At 33.9% G+C, this 19,685-nt stretch overlaps 1 protein-coding gene across 1 annotated transcript in view; it reads right to left on the reverse strand.

The window, feature by feature from the left end:
* ANKRD30A (ankyrin repeat domain 30A) overlaps nucleotides 1-19,685 on the reverse strand; it is a 147,350-nt gene that overhangs the window by 76,434 nt on the left and 51,231 nt on the right. Inside the window, exons 24-32 of the mRNA XM_063709690.1 lie at nucleotides 18,132-18,193; nucleotides 16,490-16,580; nucleotides 13,720-13,781; nucleotides 12,078-12,168; nucleotides 9,316-9,377; nucleotides 7,674-7,764; nucleotides 4,908-4,969; nucleotides 3,266-3,356; nucleotides 500-561 (exon numbers count right to left, since the gene is read on the reverse strand). Coding sequence (XP_063565760.1) covers nucleotides 500-561; nucleotides 3,266-3,356; nucleotides 4,908-4,969; nucleotides 7,674-7,764; nucleotides 9,316-9,377; nucleotides 12,078-12,168; nucleotides 13,720-13,781; nucleotides 16,490-16,580; nucleotides 18,132-18,193 — 674 coding nt within the window. The remainder of the gene's footprint in view (nucleotides 1-499; nucleotides 562-3,265; nucleotides 3,357-4,907; nucleotides 4,970-7,673; nucleotides 7,765-9,315; nucleotides 9,378-12,077; nucleotides 12,169-13,719; nucleotides 13,782-16,489; nucleotides 16,581-18,131; nucleotides 18,194-19,685) is intronic.

Here is a 19,685-nt window from a genome sequence, read left to right on the forward strand (position 1 = left end):
TTCTGCTGAAATGTTCCTTCAGATCTATACTGAACAATAAACATATGTCAACACGTTCAAGTCCCAGGCATTAACTTTTCAGGTCCCAACTTTTACAATATTGCAGTTTAAAGTGTCTCTCTATGAATACAATTAGAACTTTTGTACCTCTAGATATAAGACAGAATCATATATTTGCCCATAGCTGGACTCAGTGTCATTCTTTTGCTTTTAGACAAACGTACTCCAGACCCCATGTGAATTTCTAGTGAATTCTAAGCCCTAGTTTTTACACTATACCACTTTGGCTTCTTAAATTAATCGTACAAATTCCCAGAATTTCACTGTGAAGCGGTAATCTACTTAGCACATAGATTCTCCATTAAGCATATACTGAAAAATATCAAAAATAATTTGGGGGTGACACATGCAGAGGTGAGAAAATAAAGTCTAAGCATCCGATTTTATGTTTTCATATCATGCAATACTAATATTTAAAAAAATCAACAACACATGGTACCTCAGTATCCCAAGAATTTTCTTCATAGTCCTTTTGTTTGGATTCTGATGGGAGTATCTCATCTGTAAAAGGTTAATCACAGATACATTCATGAGCACATTTCTCTACTAAAAATTTTAAAAACATATACAAATCTACTTTCATTCACGAATCTGTGGTTTTTCCTCTGTGGCCCGTGTATTCTTTTTGTTGATTCCAATGACTACTTCTACAGTCATTCCAATAGAATTGAAATCTAAAAAGTCTGACAATTAACGTTATTTCATTAGAATGCAGAAAAATAGAAATTTGACTAACTTGTATGAATTATCTCTTCACAAAGCAGTCACATCCTATTCTCCTGTGAAACACAGTATGCCCTAGGTTTCCTGTTAATTCAGAAAACTGTAATTACCTATCATCTCTCATTTCTTTGTTACTTTTTATTTGGTAGTATTACTTTCATTGATTGACTCAGCAATCTCTCTTACACAGGTCTTCAAAAAAGATGATTTATCAATGAAAAAGATGTTTTAGAAATATTAACTTTTTGATGTCAGTCAACTGTATGTCCAACCCTTTTACATTTCAGTATGCTATGACAGTGTATTGGGTGTGTTTTGCGTGTGTATATGCTTTAGGAAGATAAGCTTAAAAAACTTTTATTGCATATAAATTAAGAACTGCTTCATTTACAATGACACACTTCTTCCCTAATGCAACAATATCTTCAGAGTGTTAATACCAATATGTATATGCTGACTGATAAGGAGAAAACTGATCTGGAATCACAGGAGCAAATCATGACACTGAGAAAATAAATGCAAAAGCTGAACGTAGAATGCTACACCATGTGTCTTTAATGCAACACATTATAATAATTTATATCATTGCATTAGAAACATTCACCATGTTCTTTAATATGTCCTGTCATTGAGAAGCCACACAGTTCGGATGAGAGTTCAGCTGAATGTAGAATTGACATCTCATCAGAAAAACTGTTATGAATTGATCAGCTTGGATATATACTTAGAGCATCATATTAAATATAAATATTCATTGATTTTCATACCCATATACTGGAATAGTATGCCAACATTTTTGTAATTTCTAGCTTAGTCATCTCAATATCTCTTAATCCACTCATGCAGGAAGACGTACAAATCTCATCAGGAATAGCAAATTTAATAAGCTTTCAATATTGATGTATTTCATTTAAATTTACTTACAACAGACTTTTAAATATTAATAACATTTTCTATGTAAAAATCAGTAAAATACCTACGAATAAAAACAATTTAGGTATTCAAGTCATAAATTCAGAGTTTTATGGTTTTCAAAATTAGTCTGGTTTCGTGTATCATGTTATTTACTACTGAGGTTTTATAAAATGGCAATTTTACCAACTCAATTTGCTTCCTTAAAAATAAAGCCAAGGTTCTTACATTCAACTATATCTTATTCAAATTGTGAACGTCAAAAACATACATACATACATACATACATACATACATCTATATATATCTATATACTCATGCCTCATAGTAATAAAGAATATTAATGAGTCACTGAGGTTTAGTCCAGTTCCAGTAATCCTCATGATTCCAGTAGTCTCCAGAGCACCCACACTCTAACATTCTGCAGTAAAACTTTTCTAAATGCTTCCGAAGTGAGCTCACTCCATTTTCCTTCATAGAAAATCCAAAATCATCTAGCTGGCTTCTCTCTGGTCCCCTGCTTCCTGCCTCACAATCTCTCTGTTTAGCAAAAATAATCACTAGACTTGTGCTCTTGATTCTTCCCATTCGACACCTGTTAAAATTATTTTTTCCCACTCTTTCCTTTTCCTTTGTTGAGTGGTAGTATCTTCCATCTATAATTGCTATTGCGTTGCCCCTTTCTTCTTCTCCCCTGACTAAAAACATCCTCAAAGTTAAGAGCACCATAATGCTTTCTCCTGACCTTTTCTGTCCTGACCTTCTATCCAATTGTTCTTCTTCCACATTTTTCCCACGAAAGGCCTCTCCTCTTGCTACCCAGAGCAAGGTCCAAGGACCACCAGCATCAGCATCGCCTGAGAACTTACTGAAAATGCAGAATCCCTAGTCGGCTGAATCTCACTGTGCATTGTTAACAAGGTTCTCAGCTGACTTTCTAAAGTTTGAAAACCTCTGGTCTATACGGAGTGTATATGACAAATTATATACATGTGTGGCCGTGCAGATATGCTTCTTCTCACCTATGGCAAATAGAACACAGCTCTCCATGGTCAGGTGCTTCCATCCCTAATGGCTTCCCACCAGTGAGAAAGACATTAAGAGTCAGAATATTTTTGCTGTAATTCTCTGGTAAATTTTGGTACTAGAAGGTCACTTTATATTCTTCCCAAATTTCTAACCATACCCGATCTTTTCCTAAACAATCATTTCACTTTATCATCCTCCATTACATAAACCTGCCTCTTGTTCCTTCATGTACTCTCTGTACGCTCTGTCTTTCCCAGTCCTCATTTGCTCTATTACTACTTTCTTCTTTCTTATTTTCTCATTTTCCTCAGGTCTTGCAATATCTTGAATTTAAACTAATAATTCAGCTCCTCTTCAGCACTCTCAATATAGTCTGTTGCCAACGCCTGATGAGACACATAGCTTATGACCATTGCACTTCTCTTTCTTTCCATGGTTTGCATTTAGGAGGTAATTTTCTTCAGCTACTAGAGGATATCCTTCCTCATCAGTTTAGAGAAATATTTGGTCAAATGATTTTTAAATATAAAACGGTTCTTACCTTCTAATTTTCCATTTATTTTATCTATTTCTTTTTGATGTGTAGCCTTGGGTAAACACACAACCTTCTGTGAAACAGTCTCACGGAGACTCTGTTAAAAGTAATAGCAATAAATAATTTCAATGGATAAATCCTAGTAATGAAGAGTATCAAAATTTCCTAATTAAATTCTTTTTTAAAAACACAATTTCCTCCTTTGCAAACAATTCGACTTAAGAGCAGATACATGTAGAAAACCAACACATTTTGATAGAAAACCTCACATAACCCTCTCTACATCAAGCTCATCTTTACGTTCATGTGGCCATTAACTCGGTGACTGAGCAGGAAAAACAAATCACCTTCACAAAAAAATTCACTCGTGCATATTTCAAAAACTATCTCTCTTAAAAATATTCACTCGTGCATTTAACTCGGTGACTGAGCAGGAAAAACAAATCACCTTCACAAAAAAATTCACTCGTGCGTATTTCAAAAACTATCTCTCTTAAAAATATCTACCTTATGTTCTAGTCCTCATCAAAAATAAATAAGACATTTCAAACAAAATACAGCACATTTGCTACTTGCCAGGACACATACAGCATTAAACATTTAAAACATTCACGATCATAGAACTGTTTAGTGTTAAAAATCATGCATGTCACGAAGAGAACTTTTAGAGTCTGTCATAGAATGTATGTACAGAATTTGAAAAAGCTGCTTTCTTTCGGTAAACAGGGGCTTAAAATAAGCAGCATGTTTTTGACAAAAATTTTGGTGATAGAAAAAGTGTTTGAATAGAATGTAAATGCAGTAAGAAAAAAAGTTACGTCACATCTAAATGAAAGCAAACAAGTGTTAAAGTCTTTTTGTCTAATAAAATATCAGATAAAATCTACCTATTGACTTCCACCCTTTGCTGTTACCACCAGGCAGCAGCTGCTTGTTTCTAAGAGGTCAGATACTTTCTATGTCTTTCCGCCGTTGCGACCTTAAAATACATCACTATTATTTGACGCTCATGCTGCTGCAGCTTGACTGCCATAAGGGGACTCAAGGAGTTCTATTTGTGAAAATATAATTTACATTTTTCAAAAGACTACTCAACCAATACGCTTGTTATTATACTCCCACAAGGTTTCCTATTCCTCATGCTTTTCTTTCTGCTGAAATGTTCCTTCAGATCTATACTGAACAATAAACATATGTCAACACGTTCAAGTCCCAGGCATTAACTTTTCAGGTCCCAACTTTTACAATATTGCAGTTTAAAGTGTCTCTCTATGAATACAATTAGAACTTTTGTACCTCTAGATATAAGACAGAATCATATATTTGCCCATAGCTGGACTCAGTGTCATTCTTTTGCTTTTAGACAAACGTACTCCAGACCCCATGTGAATTTCTAGTGAATTCTAAGCCCTAGTTTTTACACTATACCACTTTGGCTTCTTAAATTAATCGTACAAATTCCCAGAATTTCACTGTGAAGCGGTAATCTACTTAGCACATAGATTCTCCATTAAGCATATACTGAAAAATATCAAAAATAATTTGGGGGTGACACATGCAGAGGTGAGAAAATAAAGTCTAAGCATCCGATTTTATGTTTTCATATCATGCAATACTAATATTTAAAAAAATCAACAACACATGGTACCTCAGTATCCCAAGAATTTTCTTCATAGTCCTTTTGTTTGGATTCTGATGGGAGTATCTCATCTGTAAAAGGTTAATCACAGATACATTCATGAGCACATTTCTCTACTAAAAATTTTAAAAACATATACAAATCTACTTTCATTCACGAATCTGTGGTTTTTCCTCTGTGGCCCGTGTATTCTTTTTGTTGATTCCAATGACTACTTCTACAGTCATTCCAATAGAATTGAAATCTAAAAAGTCTGACAATTAACGTTATTTCATTAGAATGCAGAAAAATAGAAATTTGACTAACTTGTATGAATTATCTCTTCACAAAGCAGTCACATCCTATTCTCCTGTGAAACACAGTATGCCCTAGGTTTCCTGTTCATTCAGAAAACTGTAATTACCTATCATCTCTCATTTCTTTGTTACTTTTTATTTGGTAGTATTACTTTCATTGATTGACTCAGCAATCTCTCTTACACAGGTCTTCAAAGAAGATGATTTATCAATGAAAAAGATGTTTTAGAAATATTAACTTTTTGATGTCAGTCAACTGTATGTCCAACCCTTTTACATTTCAGTATGCTATGACAGTGTATTGGGTGTGTTTTGCGTGTGTATATGCTTTAGGAAGATAAGCTTAAAAAACTTTTATTGCATATAAATTAAGAACTGCTTCATTTACAATGACACACTTCTTCCCTAATGCAACAATATCTTCAGAGTGTTAATACCAATATGTATATGCTGACTGATAAGGAGAAAACTGATCTGGAATCACAGGAGCAAATCATGACACTGAGAAAATAAATGCAAAAGCTGAACGTAGAATGCTACACCATGTGTCTTTAATGCAACACATTATAATAATTTATATCATTGCATTAGAAACATTCACCATGTTCTTTAATATGTCCTGTCATTGAGAAGCCACACAGTTCGGATGAGAGTTCAGCTGAATGTAGAATTGACATCTCATCAGAAAAACTGTTATGAATTGATCAGCTTGGATATATACTTAGAGCATCATATTAAATATAAATATTCATTGATTTTCATACCCATATACTGGAATAGTATGCCAACATTTTTGTAATTTCTAGCTTAGTCATCTCAATATCTCTTAATCCACTCATGCAGGAAGACGTACAAATCTCATCAGGAATAGCAAATTTAATAAGCTTTCAATATTGATGTATTTCATTTAAATTTACTTACAACAGACTTTTAAATATTAATAACATTTTCTATGTAAAAATCAGTAAAATACCTACGAATAAAAACAATTTAGGTATTCAAGTCATAAATTCAGAGTTTTATGGTTTTCAAAATTAGTCTGGTTTCGTGTATCATGTTATTTACTACTGAGGTTTTATAAAATGGCAATTTTACCAACTCAATTTGCTTCCTTAAAAATAAAGCCAAGGTTCTTACATTCAACTATATCTTATTCAAATTGTGAACGTCAAAAACATACATACATACATACATACATACATACATCTATATATATCTATATACTCATGCCTCATAGTAATAAAGAATATTAATGAGTCACTGAGGTTTAGTCCAGTTCCAGTAATCCTCATGATTCCAGTAGTCTCCAGAGCACCCACACTCTAACATTCTGCAGTAAAACTTTTCTAAATGCTTCCGAAGTGAGCTCACTCCATTTTCCTTCATAGAAAATCCAAAATCATCTAGCTGGCTTCTCTCTGGTCCCCTGCTTCCTGCCTCACAATCTCTCTGTTTAGCAAAAATAATCACTAGACTTGTGCTCTTGATTCTTCCCATTCGACACCTGTTAAAATTATTTTTTCCCACTCTTTCCTTTTCCTTTGTTGAGTGGTAGTATCTTCCATCTATAATTGCTATTGCGTTGCCCCTTTCTTCTTCTCCCCTGACTAAAAACATCCTCAAAGTTAAGAGCACCATAATGCTTTCTCCTGACCTTTTCTGTCCTGACCTTCTATCCAATTGTTCTTCTTCCACATTTTTCCCACGAAAGGCCTCTCCTCTTGCTACCCAGAGCAAGGTCCAAGGACCACCAGCATCAGCATCGCCTGAGAACTTACTGAAAATGCAGAATCCCTAGTCGGCTGAATCTCACTGTGCATTGTTAACAAGGTTCTCAGCTGACTTTCTAAAGTTTGAAAACCTCTGGTCTATACGGAGTGTATATGACAAATTATATACATGTGTGGCCGTGCAGATATGCTTCTTCTCACCTATTGCAAATAGAACACAGCTCTCCATGGTCAGGTGCTTCCATCCCTAATGGCTTCCCACCAGTGAGAAAGACATTAAGAGTCAGAATATTTTTGCTGTAATTCTCTGGTAAATTTTGGTACTAGAAGGTCACTTTATATTCTTCCCAAATTTCTAACCATACCCGATCTTTTCCTAAACAATCATTTCACTTTATCATCCTCCATTACATAAACCTGCCTCTTGTTCCTTCATGTACTCTCTGTACGCTCTGTCTTTCCCAGTCCTCATTTGCTCTATTACTACTTTCTTCTTTCTTATTTTCTCATTTTCCTCAGGTCTTGCAATATCTTGAATTTAAACTAATAATTCAGCTCCTCTTCAGCACTCTCAATATAGTCTGTTGCCAACGCCTGATGAGACACATAGCTTATGACCATTGCACTTCTCTTTCTTTCCATGGTTTGCATTTAGGAGGTAATTTTCTTCAGCTACTAGAGGATATCCTTCCTCATCAGTTTAGAGAAATATTTGGTCAAATGATTTTTAAATATAAAACGGTTCTTACCTTCTAATTTTCCATTTATTTTATCTATTTCTTTTTGATGTGTAGCCTTGGGTAAACACACAACCTTCTGTGAAACAGTCTCACGGAGACTCTGTTAAAAGTAATAGCAATAAATAATTTCAATGGATAAATCCTAGTAATGAAGAGTATCAAAATTTCCTAATTAAATTCTTTTTTAAAAACACAATTTCCTCCTTTGCAAACAATTCGACTTAAGAGCAGATACATGTAGAAAACCAACACATTTTGATAGAAAACCTCACATAACCCTCTCTACATCAAGCTCATCTTTACGTTCATGTGGCCATTAACTCGGTGACTGAGCAGGAAAAACAAATCACCTTCACAAAAAAATTCACTCGTGCATATTTCAAAAACTATCTCTCTTAAAAATATTCACTCGTGCATTTAACTCGGTGACTGAGCAGGAAAAACAAATCACCTTCACAAAAAAATTCACTCGTGCGTATTTCAAAAACTATCTCTCTTAAAAATATCTACCTTATGTTCTAGTCCTCATCAAAAATAAATAAGACATTTCAAACAAAATACAGCACATTTGCTACTTGCCAGGACACATACAGCATTAAACATTTAAAACATTCACGATCATAGAACTGTTTAGTGTTAAAAATCATGCATGTCACGAAGAGAACTTTTAGAGTCTGTCATAGAATGTATGTACAGAATTTGAAAAAGCTGCTTTCTTTCGGTAAACAGGGGCTTAAAATAAGCAGCATGTTTTTGACAAAAATTTTGGTGATAGAAAAAGTGTTTGAATAGAATGTAAATGCAGTAAGAAAAAAAGTTACGTCACATCTAAATGAAAGCAAACAAGTGTTAAAGTCTTTTTGTCTAATAAAATATCAGATAAAATCTACCTATTGACTTCCACCCTTTGCTGTTACCACCAGGCAGCAGCTGCTTGTTTCTAAGAGGTCAGATACTTTCTATGTCTTTCCGCCGTTGCGACCTTAAAATACATCACTATTATTTGACGCTCATGCTGCTGCAGCTTGACTGCCATAAGGGGACTCAAGGAGTTCTATTTGTGAAAATATAATTTACATTTTTCAAAAGACTACTCAACCAATACGCTTGTTATTATACTCCCACAAGGTTTCCTATTCCTCATGCTTTTCTTTCTGCTGAAATGTTCCTTCAGATCTATACTGAACAATAAACATATGTCAACACGTTCAAGTCCCAGGCATTAACTTTTCAGGTCCCAACTTTTACAATATTGCAGTTTAAAGTGTCTCTCTATGAATACAATTAGAACTTTTGTACCTCTAGATATAAGACAGAATCATATATTTGCCCATAGCTGGACTCAGTGTCATTCTTTTGCTTTTAGACAAACGTACTCCAGACCCCATGTGAATTTCTAGTGAATTCTAAGCCCTAGTTTTTACACTATACCACTTTGGCTTCTTAAATTAATCGTACAAATTCCCAGAATTTCACTGTGAAGCGGTAATCTACTTAGCACATAGATTCTCCATTAAGCATATACTGAAAAATATCAAAAATAATTTGGGGGTGACACATGCAGAGGTGAGAAAATAAAGTCTAAGCATCCGATTTTATGTTTTCATATCATGCAATACTAATATTTAAAAAAATCAACAACACATGGTACCTCAGTATCCCAAGAATTTTCTTCATAGTCCTTTTGTTTGGATTCTGATGGGAGTATCTCATCTGTAAAAGGTTAATCACAGATACATTCATGAGCACATTTCTCTACTAAAAATTTTAAAAACATATACAAATCTACTTTCATTCACGAATCTGTGGTTTTTCCTCTGTGGCCCGTATATTCTTTTTGTTGATTCCAATGACTACTTCTACAGTCATTCCAATAGAATTGAAATCTAAAAAGTCTGACAATTAACGTTATTTCATTAGAATGCAGAAAAATAGAAATTTGACTAACTTGTATGAATTATCTCTTCACAAAGCAGTCACATCCTATTCTCCTGTGAAACACAGTATGCCCTAGGTTTCCTGTTCATTCAGAAAACTGTAATTACCTATCATCTCTCATTTCTTTGTTACTTTTTATTTGGTAGTATTACTTTCATTGATTGACTCAGCAATCTCTCTTACACAGGTCTTCAAAGAAGATGATTTATCAATGAAAAAGATGTTTTAGAAATATTAACTTTTTGATGTCAGTCAACTGTATGTCCAACCCTTTTACATTTCAGTATGCTATGACAGTGTATTGGGTGTGTTTTGCGTGTGTATATGCTTTAGGAAGATAAGCTTAAAAAACTTTTATTGCATATAAATTAAGAACTGCTTCATTTACAATGACACACTTCTTCCCTAATGCAACAATATCTTCAGAGTGTTAATACCAATATGTATATGCTGACTGATAAGGAGAAAACTGATCTGGAATCACAGGAGCAAATCATGACACTGAGAAAATAAATGCAAAAGCTGAACGTAGAATGCTACACCATGTGTCTTTAATGCAACACATTATAATAATTTATATCATTGCATTAGAAACATTCACCATGTTCTTTAATATGTCCTGTCATTGAGAAGCCACACAGTTCGGATGAGAGTTCAGCTGAATGTAGAATTGACATCTCATCAGAAAAACTGTTATGAATTGATCAGCTTGGATATATACTTAGAGCATCATATTAAATATAAATATTCATTGATTTTCATACCCATATACTGGAATAGTATGCCAACATTTTTGTAATTTCTAGCTTAGTCATCTCAATATCTCTTAATCCACTCATGCAGGAAGACGTACAAATCTCATCAGGAATAGCAAATTTAATAAGCTTTCAATATTGATGTATTTCATTTAAATTTACTTACAACAGACTTTTAAATATTAATAACATTTTCTATGTAAAAATCAGTAAAATACCTACGAATAAAAACAATTTAGGTATTCAAGTCATAAATTCAGAGTTTTATGGTTTTCAAAATTAGTCTGGTTTCGTGTATCATGTTATTTACTACTGAGGTTTTATAAAATGGCAATTTTACCAACTCAATTTGCTTCCTTAAAAATAAAGCCAAGGTTCTTACATTCAACTATATCTTATTCAAATTGTGAACGTCAAAAACATACATACATACATACATACATACATCTATATATATCTATATACTCATGCCTCATAGTAATAAAGAATATTAATGAGTCACTGAGGTTTAGTCCAGTTCCAGTAATCCTCATGATTCCAGTAGTCTCCAGAGCACCCACACTCTAACATTCTGCAGTAAAACTTTTCTAAATGCTTCCGAAGTGAGCTCACTCCATTTTCCTTCATAGAAAATCCAAAATCATCTAGCTGGCTTCTCTCTGGTCCCCTGCTTCCTGCCTCACAATCTCTCTGTTTAGCAAAAATAATCACTAGACTTGTGCTCTTGATTCTTCCCATTCGACACCTGTTAAAATTATTTTTTCCCACTCTTTCCTTTTCCTTTGTTGAGTGGTAGTATCTTCCATCTATAATTGCTATTGCGTTGCCCCTTTCTTCTTCTCCCCTGACTAAAAACATCCTCAAAGTTAAGAGCACCATAATGCTTTCTCCTGACCTTTTCTGTCCTGACCTTCTATCCAATTGTTCTTCTTCCACATTTTTCCCACGAAAGGCCTCTCCTCTTGCTACCCAGAGCAAGGTCCAAGGACCACCAGCATCAGCATCGCCTGAGAACTTACTGAAAATGCAGAATCCCTAGTCGGCTGAATCTCACTGTGCATTGTTAACAAGGTTCTCAGCTGACTTTCTAAAGTTTGAAAACCTCTGGTCTATACGGAGTGTATATGACAAATTATATACATGTGTGGCCGTGCAGATATGCTTCTTCTCACCTATGGCAAATAGAACACAGCTCTCCATGGTCAGGTGCTTCCATCCCTAATGGCTTCCCACCAGTGAGAAAGACATTAAGAGTCAGAATATTTTTGCTGTAATTCTCTGGTAAATTTTGGTACTAGAAGGTCACTTTATATTCTTCCCAAATTTCTAACCATACCCGATCTTTTCCTAAACAATCATTTCACTTTATCATCCTCCATTACATAAACCTGCCTCTTGTTCCTTCATGTACTCTCTGTACGCTCTGTCTTTCCCAGTCCTCATTTGCTCTATTACTACTTTCTTCTTTCTTATTTTCTCATTTTCCTCAGGTCTTGCAATATCTTGAATTTAAACTAATAATTCAGCTCCTCTTCAGCACTCTCAATATAGTCTGTTGCCAACGCCTGATGAGACACATAGCTTATGACCATTGCACTTCTCTTTCTTTCCATGGTTTGCATTTAGGAGGTAATTTTCTTCAGCTACTAGAGGATATCCTTCCTCATCAGTTTAGAGAAATATTTGGTCAAATGATTTTTAAATATAAAACGGTTCTTACCTTCTAATTTTCCATTTATTTTATCTATTTCTTTTTGATGTGTAGCCTTGGGTAAACACACAACCTTCTGTGAAACAGTCTCACGGAGACTCTGTTAAAAGTAATAGCAATAAATAATTTCAATGGATAAATCCTAGTAATGAAGAGTATCAAAATTTCCTAATTAAATTCTTTTTTAAAAACACAATTTCCTCCTTTGCAAACAATTCGACTTAAGAGCAGATACATGTAGAAAACCAACACATTTTGATAGAAAACCTCACATAACCCTCTCTACATCAAGCTCATCTTTACGTTCATGTGGCCATTAACTCGGTGACTGAGCAGGAAAAACAAATCACCTTCACAAAAAAATTCACTCGTGCATATTTCAAAAACTATCTCTCTTAAAAATATTCACTCGTGCATTTAACTCGGTGACTGAGCAGGAAAAACAAATCACCTTCACAAAAAAATTCACTCGTGCGTATTTCAAAAACTATCTCTCTTAAAAATATCTACCTTATGTTCTAGTCCTCATCAAAAATAAATAAGACATTTCAAACAAAATACAGCACATTTGCTACTTGCCAGGACACATACAGCATTAAACATTTAAAACATTCACGATCATAGAACTGTTTAGTGTTAAAAATCATGCATGTCACGAAGAGAACTTTTAGAGTCTGTCATAGAATGTATGTACAGAATTTGAAAAAGCTGCTTTCTTTCGGTAAACAGGGGCTTAAAATAAGCAGCATGTTTTTGACAAAAATTTTGGTGATAGAAAAAGTGTTTGAATAGAATGTAAATGCAGTAAGAAAAAAAGTTACGTCACATCTAAATGAAAGCAAACAAGTGTTAAAGTCTTTTTGTCTAATAAAATATCAGATAAAATCTACCTATTGACTTCCACCCTTTGCTGTTACCACCAGGCAGCAGCTGCTTGTTTCTAAGAGGTCAGATACTTTCTATGTCTTTCCGCCGTTGCGACCTTAAAATACATCACTATTATTTGACGCTCATGCTGCTGCAGCTTGACTGCCATAAGGGGACTCAAGGAGTTCTATTTGTGAAAATATAATTTACATTTTTCAAAAGACTACTCAACCAATACGCTTGTTATTATACTCCCACAAGGTTTCCTATTCCTCATGCTTTTCTTTCTGCTGAAATGTTCCTTCAGATCTATACTGAACAATAAACATATGTCAACACGTTCAAGTCCCAGGCATTAACTTTTCAGGTCCCAACTTTTACAATATTGCAGTTTAAAGTGTCTCTCTATGAATACAATTAGAACTTTTGTACCTCTAGATATAAGACAGAATCATATATTTGCCCATAGCTGGACTCAGTGTCATTCTTTTGCTTTTAGACAAACGTACTCCAGACCCCATGTGAATTTCTAGTGAATTCTAAGCCCTAGTTTTTACACTATACCACTTTGGCTTCTTAAATTAATCGTACAAATTCCCAGAATTTCACTGTGAAGCGGTAATCTACTTAGCACATAGATTCTCCATTAAGCATATACTGAAAAATATCAAAAATAATTTGGGGGTGACACATGCAGAGGTGAGAAAATAAAGTCTAAGCATCCGATTTTATGTTTTCATATCATGCAATACTAATATTTAAAAAAATCAACAACACATGGTACCTCAGTATCCCAAGAATTTTCTTCATAGTCCTTTTGTTTGGATTCTGATGGGAGTATCTCATCTGTAAAAGGTTAATCACAGATACATTCATGAGCACATTTCTCTACTAAAAATTTTAAAAACATATACAAATCTACTTTCATTCACGAATCTGTGGTTTTTCCTCTGTGGCCCGTGTATTCTTTTTGTTGATTCCAATGACTACTTCTACAGTCATTCCAATAGAATTGAAATCTAAAAAGTCTGACAATTAACGTTATTTCATTAGAATGCAGAAAAATAGAAATTTGACTAACTTGTATGAATTATCTCTTCACAAAGCAGTCACATCCTATTCTCCTGTGAAACACAGTATGCCCTAGGTTTCCTGTTCATTCAGAAAACTGTAATTACCTATCATCTCTCATTTCTTTGTTACTTTTTATTTGGTAGTATTACTTTCATTGATTGACTCAGCAATCTCTCTTACACAGGTCTTCAAAAAAGATGATTTATCAATGAATAAGATGTTTTAGAAATATTAACTTTTTGATGTCAGTCAACTGTATGTCCAACCCTTTTACATTTCAGTATGCTATGACAGTGTATTGGGTGTGTTTTGCGTGTGTATATGCTTTAGGAAGATAAGCTTAAAAAACTTTTATTGCATATAAATTAAGAACTGCTTCATTTACAATGACACACTTCTTCCCTAATGCAACAATATCTTCAGAGTGTTAATACCAATATGTATATGCTGACTGATAAGGAGAAAACTGATCTGGAATCACAGGAGCAAATCATGACACTGAGAAAATAAATGCAAAAGCTGAACGTAGAATGCTACACCATGTGTCTTTAATGCAACACATTATAATAATTTATATCATTGCATTAGAAACATTCACCATGTTCTTTAATATGTCCTGTCATTGAGAAGCCACACAGTTCGGATGAGAGTTCAGCTGAATGTAGAATTGACATCTCATCAGAAAAACTGTTATGAATTGATCAGCTTGGATATATACTTAGAGCATCATATTAAATATAAATATTCATTGATTTTCATACCCATATACTGGAATAGTATGCCAACATTTTTGTAATTTCTAGCTTAGTCATCTCAATATCTCTTAATCCACTCATGCAGGAAGACGTACAAATCTCATCAGGAATAGCAAATTTAATAAGCTTTCAATATTGATGTATTTCATTTAAATTTACTTACAACAGACTTTTAAATATTAATAACATTTTCTATGTAAAAATCAGTAAAATACCTACGAATAAAAACAATTTAGGTATTCAAGTCATAAATTCAGAGTTTTATGGTTTTCAAAATTAGTCTGGTTTCGTGTATCATGTTATTTACTACTGAGGTTTTATAAAATGGCAATTTTACCAACTCAATTTGCTTCCTTAAAAATAAAGCCAAGGTTCTTACATTCAACTATATCTTATTCAAATTGTGAACGTCAAAAACATACATACATACATACATACATACATACATACATCTATATATATCTATATACTCATGCCTCATAGTAATAAAGAATATTAATGAGTCACTGAGGTTTAGTCCAGTTCCAGTAATCCTCATGATTCCAGTAGTCTCCAGAGCACCCACACTCTAACATTCTGCAGTAAAACTTTTCTAAATGCTTCCGAAGTGAGCTCACTCCATTTTCCTTCATAGAAAATCCAAAATCATCTAGCCGGCTTCTCTCTGGTCCCCTGCTTCCTGCCTCACAATCTCTCTGTTTAGCAAAAATAATCACTAGACTTGTGCTCTTGATTCTTCCCATTCGACACCTGTTAAAATTATTTTTTCCCACTCTTTCCTTTTCCTTTGTTGAGTGGTAGTATCTTCCATCTATAATTGCTATTGCGTTGCCCCTTTCTTCTTCTCCCCTGACTAAAAACATCCTCAAAGTTAAGAGCACCATAATGCTTTCTCCTGACCTTTTCTGTCCTGACCTTCTATCCAATTGTTCTTCTTCCACATTTTTCCCACGAAAGGCCTCTCCTCTTGCTACCCAGAGCAAGGTCCAAGGACCACCAGCATCAGCATCGCCTGAGAACTTACTGAAAATGCAGAATCCCTAGTCGGCTGAATCTCACTGTGCATTGTTAACAAGGTTCTCAGCTGACTTTCTAAAGTTTGAAAACCTCTGGTCTATACGGAGTGTATATGACAAATTATATACATGTGTGGCCGTGCAGATATGCTTCTTCTCACCTATTGCAAATAGAACACAGCTCTCCATGGTCAGGTGCTTCCATCCCTAATGGCTTCCCACCAGTGAGAAAGACATTAAGAGTCAGAATATTTTTGCTGTAATTCTCTGGTAAATTTTGGTACTAGAAGGTCACTTTATATTCTTCCCAAATTTCTAACCATACCCGATCTTTTCCTAAACAATCATTTCACTTTATCATCCTCCATTACATAAACCTGCTTCTTGTTCCTTCATGTACTCTCTGTACGCTCTGTCTTTCTCAGTCCTCATTTGCTCTATTACTACTTTCTTCTTTCTTATTTTCTCATTTTCCTCAGGTCTTGCAATATCTTGAATTTAAACTAATAATTCAGCTCCTCTTCAGCACTCTCAATATAGTCTGTTGCCAACGCCTGATGAGACACATAGCTTATGACCATTGCACTTCTCTTTCTTTCCATGGTTTGCATTTAGGAGGTAATTTTCTTCAGCTACTAGAGGATATCCTTCCTCATCAGTTTAGAGAAATATTTGGTCAAATGATTTTTAAATATAAAACGGTTCTTACCTTCTAATTTTCCATTTATTTTATCTATTTCTTTTTGATGTGTAGCCTTGGGTAAACACACAACCTTCTGTGAAACAGTCTCACGGAGACTCTGTTAAAAGTAATAGCAATAAATAATTTCAATGGATAAATCCTAGTAATGAAGAGTATCAAAATTTCCTAATTAAATTCTTTTTTAAAAACACAATTTCCTCCTTTGCAAACAATTCGACTTAAGAGCAGATACATGTAGAAAACCAACACATTTTGATAGAAAACCTCACATAACCCTCTCTACATCAAGCTCATCTTTACGTTCATGTGGCCATTAACTCGGTGACTGAGCAGGAAAAACAAATCACCTTCACAAAAAAATTCACTCGTGCATATTTCAAAAACTATCTCTCTTAAAAATATTCACTCGTGCATTTAACTCGGTGACTGAGCAGGAAAAACAAATCACCTTCACAAAAAAATTCACTCGTGCGTATTTCAAAAACTATCTCTCTTAAAAATATCTACCTTATGTTCTAGTCCTCATCAAAAATAAATAAGACATTTCAAACAAAATACAGCACATTTGCTACTTGCCAGGACACATACAGCATTAAACATTTAAAACATTCACGATCATAGAACTGTTTAGTGTTAAAAATCATGCATGTCACGAAGAGAACTTTTAGAGTCTGTCATAGAATGTATGTACAGAATTTGAAAAAGCTGCTTTCTTTCGGTAAACAGGGGCTTAAAATAAGCAGCATGTTTTTGACAAAAATTTTGGTGATAGAAAAAGTGTTTGAATAGAATGTAAATGCAGTAAGAAAAAAAGTTACGTCACATCTAAATGAAAGCAAACAAGTGTTAAAGTCTTTTTGTCTAATAAAATATCAGATAAAATCTACCTATTAACTTCCACCCTTTGCTGTTACCACCAGGCAGCAGCTGCTTGTTTCTAAGAGGTCAGATACTTTCTATGTCTTTCCGCCGTTGCGACCTTAAAATACATCACTATTATTTGACGCTCATGCTGCTGCAGCTTGACTGCCATAAGGGGACTCAAGGAGTTCTATTTGTGAAAATATAATTTACATTTTTCAAAAGACTACTCAACCAATACGCTTGTTATTATACTCCCACAAGGTTTCCTATTCCTCATGCTTTTCTTTCTGCTGAAATGTTCCTTCAGATCTATACTGAACAATAAACATATGTCAACACGTTCAAGTCCCAGGCATTAACTTTTCAGGTCCCAACTTTTACAATATTGCAGTTTAAAGTGTCTCTCTATGAATACAATTAGAACTTTTGTACCTCTAGATATAAGACAGAATCATATATTTGCCCATAGCTGGACTCAGTGTCATTCTTTTGCTTTTAGACAAACGTACTCCAGACCCCATGTGAATTTCTAGTGAATTCTAAGTCCTAGTTTTTACACTATACCACTTTGGCTTCTTAAATTAATCGTACAAATTCCCAGAATTTCACTGTGAAGCGGTAATCTACTTAGCCCATAGATTCTCCATTAAGCATATACTGAAAAATATCAAAAATAATTTGGGGGTGACACATGCAGAGGTGAGAAAATAAAGTCTAAGCATCCGATTTTATGTTTTCATATCATGCAATACTAATATTTAAAAAAATCAACAACACATGGTACCTCAGTATCCCAAGAATTTTCTTCATAGTCCTTTTGTTTGGATTCTGATGGGAGTATCTCATCTGTAAAAGGTTAATCACAGATACATTCATGAGCACATTTCTCTACTAAAAATTTTAAAAACATATACAAATCTACTTTCATTCACGAATCTGTGGTTTTTCCTCTGTGGCCCGTATATTCTTTTTGTTGATTCCAATGACTACTTCTACAGTCATTCCAATAGAATTGAAATCTAAAAAGTCTGACAATTAACGTTATTTCATTAGAATGCAGAAAAATAGAAATTTGACTAACTTGTATGAATTATCTCTTCACAAAGCAGTCACATCCTATTCTCCTGTGAAACACAGTATGCCCTAGGTTTCCTGTTCATTCAGAAAACTGTAATTACCTATCATCTCTCATTTCTTTGTTACTTTTTATTTGGTAGTATTACTTTCATTGATTGACTCAGCAATCTCTCTTACACAGGTCTTCAAAAAAGATGATTTATCAATGAATAAGATGTTTTAGAAATATTAACTTTTTGATGTCAGTCAACTGTATGTCCAACCCTTTTACATTTCAGTATGCTATGACAGTGTATTGGGTGTGTTTTGCGTGTGTATATGCTTTAGGAAGACAAGCTTAAAAAACTTTTATTGCATATAAATTAAGAACTGCTTCATTTACAATGACACACTTCTTCCCTAATGCAACAATATCTTCAGAGTGTTAATACCAATATGTATATGCTGACTGATAAGGAGAAAACTGATCTGGAATCACAGGAGCAAATCATGACACTGAGAAAATAAATGCAAAAGCTGAACGTAGAATGCTACACCATGTGTCTTTAATGCAACACATTATAATAATTTATATCATTGCATTAGAAACATTCACCATGTTCTTTAATATGTCCTGTCATTGAGAAGCCACACAGTTCGGATGAGAGTTCAGCTGAATGTAGAATTGACATCTCATCAGAAAAACTGTTATGAATTGATCAGCTTGGATATATACTTAGAGCATCATATTAAATATAAATATTCATTGATTTTCATACCCATATACTGGAATAGTATGCCAACATTTTTGTAATTTCTAGCTTAGTCATCTCAATATCTCTTAATCCACTCATGCAGGAAGACGTACAAATCTCATCAGGAATAGCAAATTTAATAAGCTTTCAATATTGATGTATTTCATTTAAATTTACTTACAACAGACTTTTAAATATTAATAACATTTTCTATGTAAAAATCAGTAAAATACCTACGAATAAAAACAATTTAGGTATTCAAGTCATAAATTCAGAGTTTTATGGTTTTCAAAATTAGTCTGGTTTCGTGTATCATGTTATTTACTACTGAGGCTTTATAAAATGGCAATTTTACCAACTCAATTTGCTTCCTTAAAAATAAAGCCAAGGTTCTTACATTCAACTATATCTTATTCAAATTGTGAACGTCAAAAACATACATACATACATACATACATACATACATACATACATCTATATATATCTATATACTCATGCCTCATAGTAATAAAGAATATTAATGAGTC

This window comes from Gorilla gorilla, chromosome 8 (genome assembly GCF_029281585.2).
Source record: "Gorilla gorilla gorilla isolate KB3781 chromosome 8, NHGRI_mGorGor1-v2.1_pri, whole genome shotgun sequence".
NCBI lineage: Eukaryota > Metazoa > Chordata > Mammalia > Primates > Hominidae > Gorilla > Gorilla gorilla.